A 17,692-nucleotide genomic window follows, 5' to 3' on the forward strand; every position below is an offset into this window, starting at 1 on the left:
CTGTGCGTGTCTTCATTTGTAATTGAACAGCCATGAGAACGGAAACATAATGGACTTACGCACTTTGACTTCCTCGCTTTTTAAAAACACATGAAACCATTTATTGTGATAGAGACTTCACAGATTTTACCCTCCTCTATAAAAGTTCTCTGTGCATTTATAATGTATGTCACAAACACGCATATGAATTCACTTCATCTTTCCTTTAACTCCACAAAGCCCCGCAGGGCACTGACCCAGATGATCCTTTCAAACAATGATAAACAGACTTAATAAGAAAACAGTATTGCAGAAAACAACTGAGTTACTGTAGTGCAGCTGGGTGACATGGGGGGAAATCATATATCAGAAGTCACTGCATAGTCGGGAAACTTAGACCATTTTACATCTTCCAACTATGTTAAAAAATATAACGTTTCACTGGCAAATTTAATGTATCCCTAAAAAAAGTAAATCAAGTCTTGCAGCATTTTGTTAGCGTTCTGTTTCCACAAATGAAGTAGCTTGGCTATACAAACAACTATAACATTAAGCTATCATCTTTAAACTGGAATATTTTTTTTAGACAACACGTTTTCCCCCCTTCATGGTGCAGGGGAGAGAAATAGTCTGCAGATGCAGACCGAGCACAGTTCTGGAAAAATTGTTTTGCAGCACTGAGTGACAGAAGACATGCAATTACTAGCATGGGTTTACATACAACATTAAACTACATCAGCACAAATGCTGTCTCATCCTATACTTCATTATAAAACATATTAACATACCTTAAAAAAATCAATATACTGCCCAGGCCTAAGCTGTAGCTTCATGACAGACACCATTGATGAATCAATAGACATCAGAATATACAGGTCTCACATAAAGGACGCTTAATGATGGGTTACAAGGAAAAAAAATATCGCTGCTAAAGGACGAAGGACGAGACAGCTGTGTCTTGATAAATTAGCTCTGATAGCTCAGATTGAGGTGTGAGTGTGACTGAATGAATCTCTCCTGGCTCCGCTCCTCCTGGTATCTGGCTATAAATTGGCTGAATGGCCAGGCCTGTCTGCCCTGCACTCAGCGCTGCTAATAGAGTACCTGCCCCACTATGCTACGCTAGGCTAGCTGCGGCTCAGTCTATGGGGATTTCCTCTGCCATGCTCAGTTGTGCAGGAAGCCTAAAGAAAGAAAGTTGAAGACAGAAACTGTATGTGTGTGCGAGTGTGTCTGTGTCCTGGGTCACAGCTGGTTGATGTGAAGAGGCAGAGTTTCCAGAAGAGCAGAGTCCTGCTGGAGGCTCAGCAGGATCTGGAGACTGCGGTCAGGCTGGTTGAAGGGCACCTGTGAAAGCAGCAGCGAGGCCATCTGTGTGGCACGGGACCTAACAATCTCAGACACACGCATGCACGGCACATCAGCGTCACTTCAACAAACGAGGGGAGGGAAACACAAGATACTGTTTCCATAAAACATTAACAGAGCACAGAGACATGAGAGCCCTTGTATCCAGAGACAGTGAAGACCTCTGCCTGTGAAAACACAGCAAGCTTTGAATGAGGACAAGTCTCAGTATGTTTCAGTGTATGAATCAGTGCTAAGAGGCCTGTTGCCTCACAGGAACACAGCCTCTGCTAATAGAGTTATCTGTGTGGTCAGCTTGGCTGTCACAATGACTGATTGCTGACAATTCAATTTCCCAGAGAAACACAGAGGTGGCTCCTCTGGCGCCTTCCCTTGGCGAATGTTCGCTGTGGAGGCTGGCGGTGTCCTTGGCAACCACAGGAGGGGGAGGTACGCCCCCCCCAGATCCAGCTCAGCTGGTGGCACTGCTGAAATCGAGCGACCTTTTTCACCATCATTTCCATAAACTCATATTCTTCTTATCACAACAACCAATGAGGAATTCTTCAACAGCTGGCTTTGACTCTACGACTCCAGCACGTTGACTTTAAGTCCAGCGAGAAAACATCAGACGAGTGATAAAAAGATGTCGACTATTCATCTCTTCCTAATATGTAAAAACAACAATACATGTACACGTGCAAACGTGAAACAAACAACTCTCACCGAGTCTAAAGGGTCCAAACCTCTCAAAGTATGATCCCTAAGTTTTTAGATCAGTGCTCGCTGCGTCTCATCTGTGAGAGAATTTATCAGCTTCCAGCAGAAACATGGATCGAGGGGGTCCTGAAACTACCAGGGCGCTGCATCTCCCATATGCTTCGTCACATTAAAGCATCTAAGTGTCTTGGGTGTCCCTGTGACCATAAAGCAAACGGAGGATGTAACCGCTCATACGGCTCACAGCCTATTGTGAGGGACTGTAACTAAAAGCTGCGTGCTGCTATTAACACTTTTAAGTTCGGAGAGCCTGCTGTGTGATGTGTGCCAGCTTATATGGATCTATGACAAACAGGGATTTGGAATATCTCCCCCAATCTGGATTAGTGAATACAGCTTCTTTTCCGCAGAAATCCAACAACCACCTTCAGACAAACGAGAGGAACAGAGAAAACTGAGGGTTAACGTGATGGCATCTGTGCAGATGTGCTCAATATGTGATCCTAAATGAAAAGCAGAGAGACGGGGACAGTCCAGAGGTCAAACCTGGCTTGCATCCAACTCTTTGGATCAACAAGCTTACCACCTGTGCTTCTCCTCGCCTCACTCCCACCTGCTGATTTGGCCGCCGATGTTGATAAGGAAAATGGAGATGGAGCCCTCCTTCTAGCAGGGATGGGATCCAGCAGATAAGAAAGTCTTGAGAAAACTATGTAGAAGACAGCGCGATTGCCTCACACGAAGAAAGTCAGCTCGCAAACGGCCTTGGATGTTTTGCCTTTCGTAGCTCGTCATAAGGAAACTTATCCTCCGTTATATCCATGCAATAAAAACAAACCGAGCAGGGACTCAGCGGTAGACTGGGATGAGATGGAAATTTAAGAGATGAACCCGGAGCAGAGGCTTACATCCATCATCTGTTTTCTCCAGGCTTTGTACAGCTTCAATTACAGATGCTGTTACGAAAACACAGCAGCAGCGCAGAGGACAGAGCCGGACTGAGAAAAAGACACACGGGATAATGTTTACATTGCTCGCCTTGCTGGGGATTTTAAAAAAACAACAAAAACACTATAATAATGTGCTGGCTGTATGTTTTTACTGCCAACTGACTAAGGAGAAATAGCAGAACAGGATGAGGATGTATTGTCAACAAAGGTTTTAGGCATTTTCCATTATAAGAAGAAGTCACGGTAAACGTCTGTGCCTGGCACAGGTTATGTTTGGCCCTGCGGGGCCGGGAATCCAAAGGTGAAAAGCGAATACTAGACAAGACTGACTGTCAGCACAGTGGCTTAATTACTGTCTCCATCTGAGCAGCCAGTGTTATTTCCTGACATTCATCCCTGCCAATGCTGCAAGAAATCCTCTTCTGCACAACAGCAGCATTTTCTCACTTTTCATGTACTCTGTAATCCTTGTAATACATCAAGTGGAAAGTGTAATCCAAGCTGAAAGGCACCGTAAAAGTTTCACCTCTTGACACTAACAAACCGAAATTATTTTTCAGCATTCACTTACGAGCGTTAATGCCATGTGAAGCCCGCAACTGTTTCATTTTGCCGCCTTTGCATTCACTCCAGTGAGTTTGTTTTAATTTCCGAGCGCGCGTGGGAGATGAATCACGCCACCTATTAAAAAAAGATATGGCAAAACTCTTGCGATAAACCACATAAACCGCTTATAAATTATTCAACATTTCAGCGAGGGCTCTAAGGATTACAGCCTAGAAAGACCTGATGAACACGTTGTCCTACAGATTCCAAGATGTGAAGGACAACGCGTGCATTAATAAACAACTTTTGACCCTCCCATAAGTTAAGCACAAGGTGATTCGGTGTAATAATCAACCACGAGCTTAGAGCTTCAAACAATAAGGCGAAACACCCCACCCCACCCTACCTGCCATCTGCTCTGTTATTATATATACAAGCTTTCCCAATCGCAGTCAACAGTCTTCTGCAACTATATAGCAACTGACAACAAAATCCTGGTAGTTGCGTAAGCTCTGTTCAGCCTGTTCTGACCATGTGGCACTGTTCGGGGCACTGTGGGAGATAAAATTTGTGAATTTAACGCCATCAAACTTTACATTTTAACACTTACATATGCTACACAGGCTTTCTTACACATTTAGCACACAGGAAGGAACACAAAGGTCACAGTGACCTTCTTGTCCTTTTCTGTAGTGTTTAAATCTCCCATAAATGAAACGGTTTCAATAACCTAATGGCAGATTTACTCTGAAAGAGTGGGATATGTGGTGGTATTTAAATACAGGCTCTGATATTCTTAGTAATGAGAAACACCTGATGCCCACTCCCTTACACTTCTCACCTGTGTGACCTTCGCCTGCGTACCAGTGACAATGTCATCAGTCACGTTATGTCTAATTATTTTTCTTTGGGGGGGGGGCTTCTATCTCATTGCGACTGATCTGCATGGTAATGATGGGTCTGTCGAGGATAGACTGGGACAATTTGTGGAGGAGCGTGCAAAGCTGAGGGCAACACGTCCCCTCACACTGCGAGAGGTGGGAGGCCGGACATTCAACACCCGGCTTCGGATCTTTGGAGACAAATGTTTCCTGTTATAATTCAAACTAAAATTAAATCCATGCAGATAGAAATCATATTACTATTCCAGTAATTGGATAGGGGGGAGTTAAATAAAAGGCACAACTTGTATTTTTGGCGTGTTTATAATAAAAGTTCTTGTTTTTGTTTTCTTTTTATTAACAGGTAATAAGTACTAACAGGTTCTGTGCACTCCATCTATTTAGCTCAAAGCTATTCGGCTAACATTTCTTTAGTTGTCACAGTCCGTTATGAGGCGTCGTGACAGGCCTAGTTGTATTCTAACTAGCTAAAACACGGGTTAACACTTAGCAAGCACAAATGTTAACAGTGAAAAAAAAATCCCAGATCAATGGCAACAACAACTGCACTGACAAATGAAGGGAAACAAGCTAAGCCGTTAACACAGGCGTTATGTCGCATCACAGTTGAGAGAAGCGGCTACGAACTCAATTCAATTCAGCTGCAGTTTATTTATTTATTTGTTGGTTTTTGGGGTTTTTTCATGACTGGACCGCTCGCTCCCTGTGAGCCACTGGTGTTTAACATGTGGTTTTAACTAGTCCCCTAACGATCCTCTAACTGCTGCCATCATCGATGTAACAAACGCCTGGACAGTACAGACAGCAGCACGAACAGGTTGAGAAATCCAGCGAGCTGAGGTAATCTGCTGTGGCATCGGGCACATCTGTAAGTGGTAAACGGTTATGAAAACTCACCTCGACGGTTGAAATAAGTATCCGGTGGTTTACTGTCAATTCTTCGCTGGGAGTGCTGTTGAATACCGTCGGTGAATTGTATTTCTAAGTACACAGCGAACAACGCTCGTGGCTGCCCAGCGTTTCCTCTGCCTCAACTAGTAATTCTGGGCGGAACTACACGCTGCGGCGGAGACACGGCGGAGGAGCCAATGGGAAAGAGGCGGTACCGCCCACAAAGTGGGGGGTGAGAACGGGAGGTCTCACTCCGCTCCGAAATCACGGAGACGACACTCTGCTCCCAAGGGAGAAACAAAATGTACAGAGACGATCAAAGCCAGTGTTTGTGATGACTTCAGTTCCCAACTTCATTAGATTCGCTGGGCTGCTGAATTTATCGACGATTAATTTTTAAACGACCGCTGTTTATAAGTCTCTGATCAACAGATGAGCATTGAGGCTTAATATATCATTTTCCTTCTCATCCCTTCATTCACGATAGCGGCTGACATTTTGAGAGATTACACGATTACAATCCCCATCCAGTTTCTATTTTCAAGCCGATTATATAACCGCTCAAATCGGCTATGCCATAAAAAGCCAAAAACCGTCACATCAAACATCAACATCAAAATATGAATGATCCAACCATCGACTTCACTGGTAGTCAACACAGACAGAAGAGGACTACTCTGTTTTTATGAGAAAACATACAGAACATGTTCATCGCGATTAATATCAAGGATATTTTATTTATGTACCAGGAAATCTGTTTGCATTGTTCTGGACATTTCCCCTGCTTCTAAACCAGACACACAGTACAGTAGCATACAATATGCTCATTAAAGAAGAATGACATATTTACAAACAAACGATTTACTGTAAATAAACAGAATACAGGAAAAAGAACACATTTACAGGTTTTCTGAGTAATATGTCACTGACACAAGATGATAGGTTAAGAAGAGACAAGTCCACATTACAATTTTCAGTGAATCATAGGTCAAGTGCTATAGCAACGACAATCCAAGGAGTAATTTAAAGTAGGAACGCAAACTGATAAAATGGGTGAACGGACAAGCAGACAGCTTTTAGACAAAACTTTTCCTTTTGCCAGTAAAGCTAAAATAAGATGCCTTTGATACCCAACAAAAATAACTTCACAGTGTAGTGGAAAACAAACCCTAGAGGAGGTCAAAAAAAATAGATTTTTTTGTAGGGACCGCTTATACAGCATCATTACATACTAGATGTCTTCAAGTTTCTATCTGTCCACATTTACCAAAAGAATTTGACAAATTACGGCATGATAGATGACCACAACTGAACTCTGGGAGACAAGGTTATGCAAAACAAAACCATTTAAAAAAAAAAAAAAAAAAAAGTGAAAATGTGTTCAGAAATCTGCTGCAAAGAGTGTAGGTTCAGGAACTGCAATTTGCTTATAAAGCTTCTTCTGCATGTAAAGCACTGCGTACTGGGAGAGACGGGACAACCTCAAGCAGTAGCTCAGACAAAAGGCATTCATAAGGTTTAGAGTTGCATGGAAACCACAGAAGTGTAGTCTGGTCCTAAAGGATTTTCTCCTGCATTTACGAGGTTACTTCTTGTGTTTTATCCTGATTTAAGATGCTCACTTTTCATACACGTTCATATAAATGTTCATATAAATATTCATATATGACACAAGCTGAGCACGGCATTGGATTCCACCACACGGACCCTTTTAAAAAAGGAGAAACAGCAGCAGAGGTCAGATCAGAGCAAATGTGCTGAACCAACAAAGTCTTGGACCTGCATGAATACTGTCATCTTTGCAGCCTGTGACCAGTGAGCTTCAGCCACTGCATCTCTTCTGCAGGCTGTGTGGCGTCTGAACCTGCTGCTCTTCTCTGACGCCCTCATGTGGAGCTGTACAGGGCGATCTGCTGCACCTTGCTTAGCTGTGTCAGCAACCGTTTCATGCGGTGTTTGAGCTGAGGCAGACGAGCCAGAGGTTCAGGAGGCTCCAGTTCCCCGGTGTAGTCCAGCCAGCTCTCCAGCACTGATGACAAGAAGTAGAGTTTGTTTCAGAGAACCTTTGTGAAATTTTATCAGTCATATTTTTAAATCAGTTTGGTGAGTTAAATGACCTAGTTGGACAGAAGCTATTAAAGTCAAAGGGCTTACCATCTAGCTCCCTCTCAATGAAGTCCATCCTGTGAGAGACCTCGTCCTGGACGGCATCTATGTGATCCAGCAGGTTGATCCGCCACTGCTGATGCTGCCTGCTGTTATCTGAAGCTTCTCCGGAGTCCTTGACACCCTCGTCCCTGTTCTCAGTCTGTGACCATGAGCCACCCAATGAAGCCTGAACAGTTTTAAGGGAAAAAAATGGGAGGATTTACCTACAATCCACATGAGAGTTGTACAAGGACTTACTTGTAAATGTATTCACTTTGAGGAAAAACAAAGTTTATGATGGAGTCATTTTAAATTATATAATAAACCAAAAGGGACCTGTGCAGTTAAGATCTAATGCTCACATGAGGTGAGTTATTCTGAGAAATGCTGACAAAAGTATATTTTTATATATCCCCCTCAGAAGAGCAGCTTTTCTCAGTTTAATTAGTTTAATTACATAACAAATGCCCACCTTGTTGCTGATGCCTGTTGATTTGGGCTTGTCTGTCTCAAGCAGGCTTCCGTAGCGTTGCTCCCTTTCCAGCAGCTCCTCTGTGCTCCTCATGCTGCCCTCCAGCTCAGAGCCCTGTCGGGTCTCCACCACCAGCCGCTGCTCCACTGCTGGATAATATGCTCGTGGTTTCTGGTAGCAGTGTTCACTGGTAATGTAAGAGTCTTGGAAGGAAGGAAAGGGGGAAGAGGAGCAGGACGAAGAGGCGGTGGCAGCTGTAGCAGCCCGGCTAAGCTTCTCCAGAGCGTTGGACATTAAGATCTCTCCTCGGTTCATGTCCTCATCAGGAGTCACAGGAGATGGAATTGCATTGCTGCTCCGGCACGAATCTGAACCAATCCTTGACCTCTCCAAATGCTTCCAGGGCTGTCGCCATAGCTGCAGGTCAGGGTGAGAGTTGTTCCTGAAAGTACAGGGAAAAAAATCCAATGTGTGACTGATTAATCATTAATAACAGCTGAAGTGCATTGGTCAGAAATATCCTGTCTTGGGAATAATTGTACTCACTGTAAGACGCTCATCTTAAGCTGAAGACCATTGAGGATCTCCACTACATGGTGCACATCTCCCAGCAGCTGGTGGGTGGTGGTGATCTTCTTGGCATTTTGGTGAGAGTAGTTTTCTTCCAGGAACGAGAGTCCATACATGTGACCATTGGTCAACCACTCTCGATCATACCAGTAACGTAGACTCTGCCTCTGACCTGAAATTGAGACAATTAAATATTAACTGTAACGGCAAAAATATGCTTTGACTGTTAGGCCACCAATATTCTCTGTACAAGCCAAACTGTGTCTGACTCCTTTTCTAGTTGGTTGGGAATAAATGGCAGATTGAAGAACAGAACACACAAACGTAAGCAAACCAAGTCAACTAAACAGATGTGTGCTAAAGTCTTAGCTTAGCAGCATTTTATCAGCTTCCATCATTTACTCCTCCACCTTGGCAATATTAACACACTCTTCACACATTTTCTTTTTAGCTAAAGTCAGGACTGTACAGTCATGCAGCTCTGTGCTGTGGACACAGTCAAACACCCCAGAAGACTACATTGTTTAGTTCCCACTAATAACCAACTAAAAACAATAGCCAGCAATGTTCATAGTTTCTGTAATTTAGCTGTGTTTTGAAGACCAGGAACTTATGACTCTATATAAGCAAAGTGTACTGTGCCATACAGCGACACACCTAAGTGTAAAACTTCTGTCTTAAAAAAAAAACAAGGTAATAATATGAAGCAGAATTCCTTTTAAAATGCTAATATTGTATGTCAAAAGTCATGACTATGGTTATTAGGACTAAACATTCTAATCTCAATTTAAAGTTACACAATGATATCATGTACAGTCCAGTAAGCATTTAGAATCACAGTGAAATGATAGCATCTTCAAACCAGGAGAAGGAGGAGGAAGAGGATGAGAATTAGGGTAACAAAAATGAGTCATATGACATAAAAATGATTACTGATTATTGGCTAAACAATTTAGCATCCAACAAGAGCCACAGGGACACAATCTTAGAACTTGGAACAACTTTAAAAATATAATTTTTCGTATTGTCCAATGTTCCTTGGACATTGTCATTTTCTTATTGTCCACTAGATGGCCGGTTACACTTTTTCAAGATTCAAGATCCTTTTATTTGTCACGTACATAGTTATACAAGTATAACACGCAGTGAAATGACCTGATACGCTCCTCAACTGTGCAAAATAGAGAGAGAGAGAAGTAAAAACTACAGCAGAAGCAAATGGTTATTTCTAACAGATTAGCAGAGCAAGCTTTATGATGGAAATGATGCAGTCTTAGGCTTTGACCATACTCTATTGTGCAGCTGGAGATCCAATGTGATTCTTATTATATTTCTTTGAGGTCTGTCACACGGGGCACATGCACAGTTGTTAAACTAATGTAAATTCTGTGCTGACAATTGTGCGCGAACATCTGCACAGTCCCTCGTGCTCACTGGAAAGTATAATTCTAGGTCTGCTTTTAAAAAAAATAAACAAATAAATTTTTTCCCCCTTACCTGGTGGGTCTCGGCAGATGTAGCAAGTGTAACGGTCTGGAACATTTTCTTCCAACAATCCCATACAGGTGCCATGCTGCCAGCACAAACAATCTTCACACTAACAACAAGACAAACGTATTTAACAATTGTGAAAGTCTTAGATTCAAAAGCAATAAATAATAAAGCCTGATTTAAAATAAAAACAAAACAACAACAAGCTCACCTGAATCATGAAGTCATTCTCTTCTTCCACCTCACAGATGCATCTCACTATCTCTTGGTCACTGGTGTCTAAGGCACCAGAGTCCACACTCAGAGGTGGTGTAGTGACGTCCAAATCCACATCAAAGTCATCTTCACTCCACCCACAGCTATCAGTGGACCAGTCACTGATACTATCCTCGTCTACAGTGACAGGGACGAAACGAACGGTTGGGTTTTCAAGTGAACGACACAACCTTAAGATTTAATTTGTTTGTGGGTGATCCTGTTAAGTCGAAATGAAACTTCCGCTTAAATGATGAAGCAAGCAGTGGCAGCGAACACCAGCAAAGGATTCAATCAACCATAGGTTTAAAATGTGGCAACTATATTGACTTGTTGCATGCATGAGTATCAAATGTACAAAGATGAGTCAAGCTAAACAAAAATCTGCAGCATGATGGATTAAATCCGAAAGGAACAGAAGAATGTAGGGAGAGGAACCCATCTACATCCACACATATTCAATACACGCACACTATCAGAAATACCCACCATCCACATGTATCTGCTCTGAGTAGCTGTATCCAGGCCTGCTGGGGTAGGCCTCGGGCTTGTGATTGTGTGAGGGGGGAGTTTTGAGTGGCAAATTCAATTTGGACTGAAGACCCAATACTGAGATGCCAATATTCTCCTCACTACCTGTGCAGTCTGTTAATACAGGGAAGGGGGGGGGAAGCACATGTTGAACAAAAATGTCAGCTTTAATAATGCTAAAAACAAGTGCCCATCAGGAAGTGAGAAAATGTGGCACAAACATACATTATGGACAAATGACATTACTCAAGAACAATCGGGGGGCAAACATGCAGCCCGTATTTCAGGACTGAACAATGTCAAATAACTAGTCAGTGGAACGCCGCCTATACATTCGTGTGCATGCCAAACACACCACTGTGAATGCTACCCAGAATTAACACTAGTGCAGGACTTGTATGTCGGATCAGTCATTATCAGTGCCACAATGAAATCTGGCTTTTTCCATCTGTATTGCCAGCTAAAAGAACTTTAAAAACAATCTAAAAAAATAAAATAAATCAAGCTGACCAATAGATTTAAGAGACAAGATGTTGGAGTTTTTTGACTGACATTATGGAGGGACAGAGGCAGACGACAAATATCACGCTTCTCCCACACACACAGACTCAACCACCACACCAAGAGGACTGAATGGAGCACGATGCTTTGCAGGCTAGCCATTCCCACAATGTCACAGTGAGTGCGCATGCAGAGCAGCAGATATGTGATGCAGCCATATGCCAAGCACCTGCTTCTTACCAGACTTGGCCTTCTTTTTCTTCTTCTTTTTCTTGAGTTTAATGCGGAGGAAGTCCTTCTGTTTAGGCTTTTCTTTCAGTTTATCTTTTACTGAACCTAGGGGCAAGAGTTCAGCTGCATGAGAGTACAGCAAACACTGCTAACAGGTTGGTACTCATACAAGCTGAATTGTTCTGAGCATATTTTCATTGCATCATACTGACCAATATCGAAGCAACTCCTGTCTGAGTCTTTGTCCTGCAGCTGACAGCCATTCCTGTCCAGCTGGTTCTCTTTGCTTTTCTCCCTCAGCAGTGCCCTCTGCTGATGGCCTTGAGTGTTGACTGCAGGCGGTGCTGACGTGCGTCTGCCAGCAGCCTTCAGCTCTCCACGCGGAGCCGTGGCAACTCCAACAGACTCTGAGGAAAAAAATCACAAGGAATTTATGAGCCAAGGTGCCTGATCTCAAAGCAATGCTGGACGTGCATATATTTATCACTTGGCCTCAATTCTGAAGTATGTGATTTGAAATAACAGCAAGCCGTGACTCAGCATTTCAGATTCTACTATTGAAAAAGCGACGCAGTGACCCAGTTTATTTATTAAAAACTCTTCCTCTGTCACTTTATCTGGAACAAATAACAAACTGAAGAATAACTTACGCATGGATGCAGAAATGGTGCGCCTTCTCTTTGTGCCATCCAAACCAGTGGCACTAGACTGTTTCTCAGAGGCCCTAGTCTGGACGCTCCTTGGGGGGCTGCGGTCTGCCTCTGGGGGCTGTTCCTCGCCATGGTAATATTTCATGTGGTAATGCAGCAGCTTGGCTTTACGGAATGATTTTGTGCAGCCAGGAGCGCTGCACTTGAACGGGTTGTGATCAAGATTGATGGACAGGACAGGAGGAGGTTGGTTTTTGATAACTCGATACACTGAAACAGAACAAAAGAAGTGCAAGGTGTAAATAAAGCTCTTCTTGTTTTTTTAAAGAGTGTGAGAAATTGCAGTGCTTGACTCAAAAATGTTAAAATGTACTCACATGGTTCTCTGCTAAATCTGTTGGGGTTGTGGAAACCCTGCTTCCTTACCGCTGTTAAAAGATAAATGAAAGGAACTCTTCAAAGTGCGCTCACATGCTTTCCAAAACACTAGAGAGCCAATGGCATTTCTGCTAAATGACTTCATTTAGTGCGTTAACACTTACGTTTCACAGGCTGAGGAGGCGGCACATCCACTGCGGCCTGAACACTTTCTGATTGGACATTTGGTTTCTGCTCCACATCGCCACTGGATTCTGTGGTTGTCATAGTGACAGACACCTGCTCTGTTTGCAATGACATCTGAGTGGGCAACTCTGTGTATGGCTTGAGTGACTCTGTATATGGCTTTGCTCCAGTCTGTTCCATTTCCACCTCTTCCTTTTTCACATCTCCATTGATGCGACACGTTTCGCCACCTTCCTTCTCATCTTCCTCGACTTTCACGCCATTACTGAATCCTGTCCCTTTTTCGACATCCCTGGGCTTGATTTGGTCTGCTTTCTCAGGGATTTCCTCTTCTTTTTTGACAGTGGGCACAGCCTCTAGCTCACCATTTGTTTTCTTGTTTTTATCATTTACCATTCCCTGTTCATGCTCCTCATCCTCAGTGTTGCTGTCTTCCTCCTGGTCTGAAGTGCTGCGTCTGGCTCGCTTGTTCTTGGGTCCCCCGTTCTCCTGAGACCTTCTGTCTCTGCGGTTTGGGGCCCTCCTAACCATGTTCCTTTCAGAAGACCGAGACTTCCCTCCACCTCTCTGTGAGCAGGGCAAAGAAATAGCTTAGAAACAAAGATCTAAAAACCGTAGTCGAATCCACGACAGTATATCGTATCATTTGTAAGAAAAAAAAAAACATGTTGGTACCTCTCTGGTAAAAGGCTTCACATGTATTCCTTTCACTGTCTGGATGACACCATCATAAAACCTCACAGTGTAGGATGCTGAAAAGAATGAAGAAAACATACAACTATTTGATCATTTTAAATGTGATGTGTGTGAGGCAATCGCTCTATGCAGAAATCAGATAAATCTAGCATTTTAGATTTTTTTTTGCATTCCCAACAAAAGAGAAAGTACTTAGACGACATCACAGATTTCATATTGAAACCAAAAACAAACGTACAAGATCTCAGACTATACTCCATATAACACTACTTTGCAATGAAAATGCAAAACTTTAAAAACTAGTAACAAATCCATGACTGAAACTCATTTAAGCCCATTAACTTAATGCGATACTCACCATCTTTATTAACCGAAATGACCTTAGCAGGATAGAAACGGCAGTCAGACCAGCTGGCCAACACTTTGTCATTCACATTAAAGGCCTGGAGGGAAAAGATGTGACACTGTTGGCACCATTTCAAAGATTGCATTGGAGGTGGAGGTGTTAAAGGCTTCCTATAGTTTTATTAAAAATGACACTTTTACTTGTAAGTAAAAGCAGCAGTACCATTGAACTTATGCAAATACAAAAACCCAAGAATCGCATTTCGCTAAGACCAGTTCAATGCAGTAATGCACTGTGCAACAAAGGGTAAAGAAGACAAGGCAGAATGTCTCTACGCTACACACTTCAAAGCAAGCATGACTGTTAGCTTACAGGTACATCATCATTCAGGCCCTGCCGCCTCAGCTGAATTCTCTCTACAGGTCTCAGGTAGGGACTTGTCCAGTCAAACCATTCGTCGTAACGGTGGCTCCACTGCCGGTAATGGATCAACACTTTTTCATCATCATAGTCAATCTTCTCAATGTTGGCAGCATACCTACAGGAAGAAGTTCAATGGCTAGTTTATAGAAAGGCTGAATGAATGACAAGTCTAGTGATTTAAGCACTTATCATTTATCTCAAACATATGAGGGTGGCTTTAGAAATGAAATCAAGCTTAAAAATGTAAACACATAAAATACAATGAACCATGGCACAGCTGTACTTAGTGGATGGTGTGCTGGGCATTTACACCTTACTGTAGTGGAGTTAGTTTTCATTTTTAAATGATACATTTAGCACTAAACTGTTGTATACAATATCAACTGCATTTATACATAACTGTGTCAGAAGGAGTGCAGGTCTATTATAAAAGACATTCATATTTTAAAAGGCTCCTCCCACTTAGTTTTGCAATGGCAGTATTCTAATGATGTAGTCTTATCACACATTTACAAGGATAATTCCTTTAAATAGAATTTAACATGTTTTTACATGATTTTCACAGCTTAAGGGACACCTTGAGGACACTCATCAAACATTACGGTTACTGTAATACAGGCCCGAAAATAAACAAGGAATGGAAACTTAGGTGTGAGGGGGAAGTGAACAGTAAAATGGATGAGAGAGGAATGAGTGAGGCCATGACTCACCAGTTTTTGAGGCTGTCTCTAGCCTCAAGCTGAGCTCCCACCTCAAATGTTATCCCTCTTCTGTTAGGGGGCGTCTTACTCATACTGCCCACATCAAGGCACCCTTCCTGTATGCGCACACACACACACACATTAACCATTAAAAGAATCTGCACTCATATGACCTCTGTTTTGCAACTAAGAGACATAAATTGTGCCGAACAAGGGACACAATACACATGTGCACACACACACGACCGTCAAGGTCTTTACAGATAATAATGCAGTCAACTCTGTGTGTGCCTGTGGTCTTTCCTAAATATTTCACCAAGTGACTGGAAAAATAAATCACTCTTTAAATCTGAATACCAATCTAAGACACCCCCTTTGTGCCAGAAGAACAATAACCCTGTCCAGCAAGGAAAAAATACTACCACTGTAGGCTTATACAAGCTACAGATTACAAATGTTGTTACATGGTGTGGCACAGTGTGCAGAGATTAAATACTGGTATAGTAAGGTGAGCCATGCCCCTCAAATGGTGGTGAATATGTAGCCAGTACCAGATGTTCAGCAAACACTACCTCAAAGAATAGGAGTCTTTAAAAAATTAAAAAATAATCAAATGTCCTCACACAGGCTCCTAAGCGGTTTTAATCAAATTGATCACAGTGCGATTTCAGTGTATCCTTATCAACCACATCGAAAGACGGTTTAAGAATGACAAAGATAATGTGCTCACTGTAGGCATTCACCACTACAGCAGGAAGACATTTCTGCACCGAGCTAACACGGGATTGATTTAACAGCACATTCTGCTTAAACTGCCGTTGTCAGATAAAGAATAACACCGATGATCGCTATTTCAGCTATAACAAAAATACAAATAAAAAATAATGAGGGTCGTTGGAGTCGAGCAGAGGAATAGACCGAAATCCTCCCGATAACATCGCTTCTTTTGTCATGCGTACGTACACAGGACAGACTGACATGCCGGTGCCTTTTATTTAAACAACTAAAAATTCACACCATGCACCACAGCATCTTACTTTTGTCCACGACGGAGCCTAATCGGTTCACCATAGCGGAGACTGTCGGGAGTAACTCCGGATTTCAGCGCAACCTACAAACCGGATATCTTCACACTACCCTGCCCACGTGTTTTTTTGGTCAGTCGATTTCACGTATAGACACAATGGGAGACAATGGTAAAGACCATTATGGTTGCACGTAGGGTATTCCCGCTACATTAAGAGGCGAGCAATAGTCTGCTCGGCAAAAATACTGGATTTAAGATCAAATCGGGTGTTTATTGGCGTGCAGAGAGCTACACAGACGGCAGCGACACGGACACAGAAGACGCACAAGAGACGTAAGATGCCACAATCAGGGCACATGAAACAGGTGATAAAAATTACTTTAATCTCAAAATTATCCGCTAAGACTATGTGTGGAGTAGCACATTTCGCATTGTAATATGCGGAGGAAAACGGAACCCCATATAGTATTTTACCACCGGCCCACCCAATACATTTAACAGCGTTCAACCGCTATTTTCTATCTAATTTAATAAAAGGGGGAAAAGCTGAAGAGAAAAAACACTAACAGGACTCGACATTTCCCAGATTTCCTTTTGTTGACCACTTCTACCACTATAGACGCGTTATTGTCCAGTGTTTTATAACCGGAGGGCGGAGCGCGAAAGTAACTGACACCTACGTCAGACCCTTTGACAAATAACACTCGTCGAACAAGCACTGTGGAGGCGGGACGCTTACATTTGATTGGGCGAGCAGCTGTCGTTCACAGAGCCGTTCGCGGCCTCGCAGAAGGCCTACTTTTTCATACTTTTCTGGCTGTGTGTGCGCGCGGCGTGGAAATGCCGAGTATAAACTTCTCCAACTAAACAGCCACAGACATTTCAAAGCACAGAGTAACAAAGACCGTAGGACCTGAAAGCACACCTGCTATATAACAAATACAAAACCGATATGTACTCGTATAACATTTTATTACCTACTTCGTCACGTTTGTTTTGAACTCAAAAAGCCGACATGCGGCACCATACCGCTGTTGATGCACCCACCAACCGGGCCTCGGTCACGATATTACTGGGAATTTAAATCTGTCGAATGCAAAGTGAGGATATTCAAGCTTCTTACCTGTTTACCAGTCTCTATTTGTCCGGTTCGATGTATAATCTGCTGTGTAACTGCTTAAAAGCACAGGAACCGCCGGCTCCGCCTGTCAGCTCAAGACCACGCAGTTAAATTTCTCCCCGTTGCATTCACCACCGGCGCGGGCAGTGTGCTTCTGCGATGCGCATGCGCATTAAACGGACCAAAGCCCTTGTGAATATCAATAGGACGTCTCATCTAATACAGTCTGTTTCATTGCGTATGTATAGATAAATATTAAATATTTAATAACCTGCAATTTGCCAAACTTTATCTATTATAAACTGTAATAATTATGAATATGTACAAAAATGTAAAAGCAGTAAATGAAATCAGAAATGTAAGTCACATGCGGTATAAATCCGTAATAAAGTCTAAATACAGGCACAGGCATAAATACAAGCACAAAAAATCAGAATTTCAATGGCTTTTTAGTACAGCTGTTCCTTGTATAATGTTAAATTGTATTTAATGTTTCCTAAATAAGTTGTTGGTTTGATCTTAGAATAGTGATGCTTTCAGTCCCTGACTATGCCCAGGGGACACGAGTGTCTCCCCGGTGTATGTTCGCCTGGATCTCTTTTCTTTTACTTGTTCAAGTCCCAAAGGCAAA

The 17,692-nt window shown here is 42.6% G+C and overlaps 2 protein-coding genes across 6 annotated transcripts in view; both read right to left on the minus strand.

Annotated features, from left to right (window-relative positions):
- The window catches only part of ndrg3a (ndrg family member 3a), a 31,268-nt gene extending 25,770 nt beyond the window's left edge, over positions 1–5,498 (minus strand). For both annotated transcript variants that reach the window (XM_085455905.1, XM_085455904.1), the window contains exon 1: positions 5,342–5,498. The gene's annotated coding sequence lies outside the window, so the exon portion shown is untranslated. The remainder of the gene's footprint in view (positions 1–5,341) is intronic.
- Positions 5,499–6,046: 548 nt separating this feature from the next.
- Positions 6,047–17,206, minus strand: phf20a (PHD finger protein 20, a). Of its 4 annotated transcripts, none has more exons than XM_085455912.1 (17): positions 17,065–17,206; positions 14,924–15,030; positions 14,163–14,328; positions 13,803–13,887; positions 13,424–13,500; positions 12,727–13,315; positions 12,562–12,612; positions 12,185–12,454; positions 11,747–11,941; positions 11,544–11,639; positions 10,761–10,916; positions 10,228–10,409; positions 10,023–10,122; positions 8,502–8,697; positions 7,956–8,397; positions 7,490–7,670; positions 6,047–7,364 (listed from the first exon to the last, which is right to left on the minus strand). In XM_085455912.1, the coding sequence occupies exons 2-17, from the start codon at positions 15,004–15,006 to the stop codon at positions 7,222–7,224; spliced, it is 3,012 nt and encodes a 1,003-aa protein (XP_085312038.1). In that variant the 5' UTR covers positions 15,007–15,030; positions 17,065–17,206; the 3' UTR covers positions 6,047–7,221. The 4 variants fall into 4 exon arrangements, with proteins under 4 accessions (XP_085312038.1, XP_085312037.1, XP_085312039.1 ...); XM_085455911.1 differs by lacking the exon at positions 17,065–17,206 and adding an exon at positions 16,509–16,566; XM_085455913.1 differs by lacking the exon at positions 17,065–17,206 and adding an exon at positions 15,952–16,100.
- Between the last annotated feature and the right edge of the window lie 486 nt (positions 17,207–17,692).

This window comes from Copadichromis virginalis, linkage group LG5 (assembly GCF_057382275.1).
Source record: "Copadichromis virginalis isolate Kocher_CV1m ecotype Utaka linkage group LG5, C_Virginalis_male_GT1.1, whole genome shotgun sequence".
Classification (NCBI taxonomy): Eukaryota; Metazoa; Chordata; class Actinopteri; order Cichliformes; family Cichlidae; genus Copadichromis; species Copadichromis virginalis.

Excerpts from the sequence above, each read along its gene's own strand:
- phf20a (XM_085455911.1), bottom strand. Across the intron at positions 10,917-11,543 it reads GAAAAAGAAGGCCAAGTCTG|ACTGCACAGGTAGTGAGGAG; the intron begins GTAAGAAGCAGG and ends CTGTATTAACAG. Across the intron at positions 8,398-8,501 it reads CTTAAGATGAGCGTCTTACA|GAACAACTCTCACCCTGACC; the intron begins GTGAGTACAATT and ends CTGTACTTTCAG.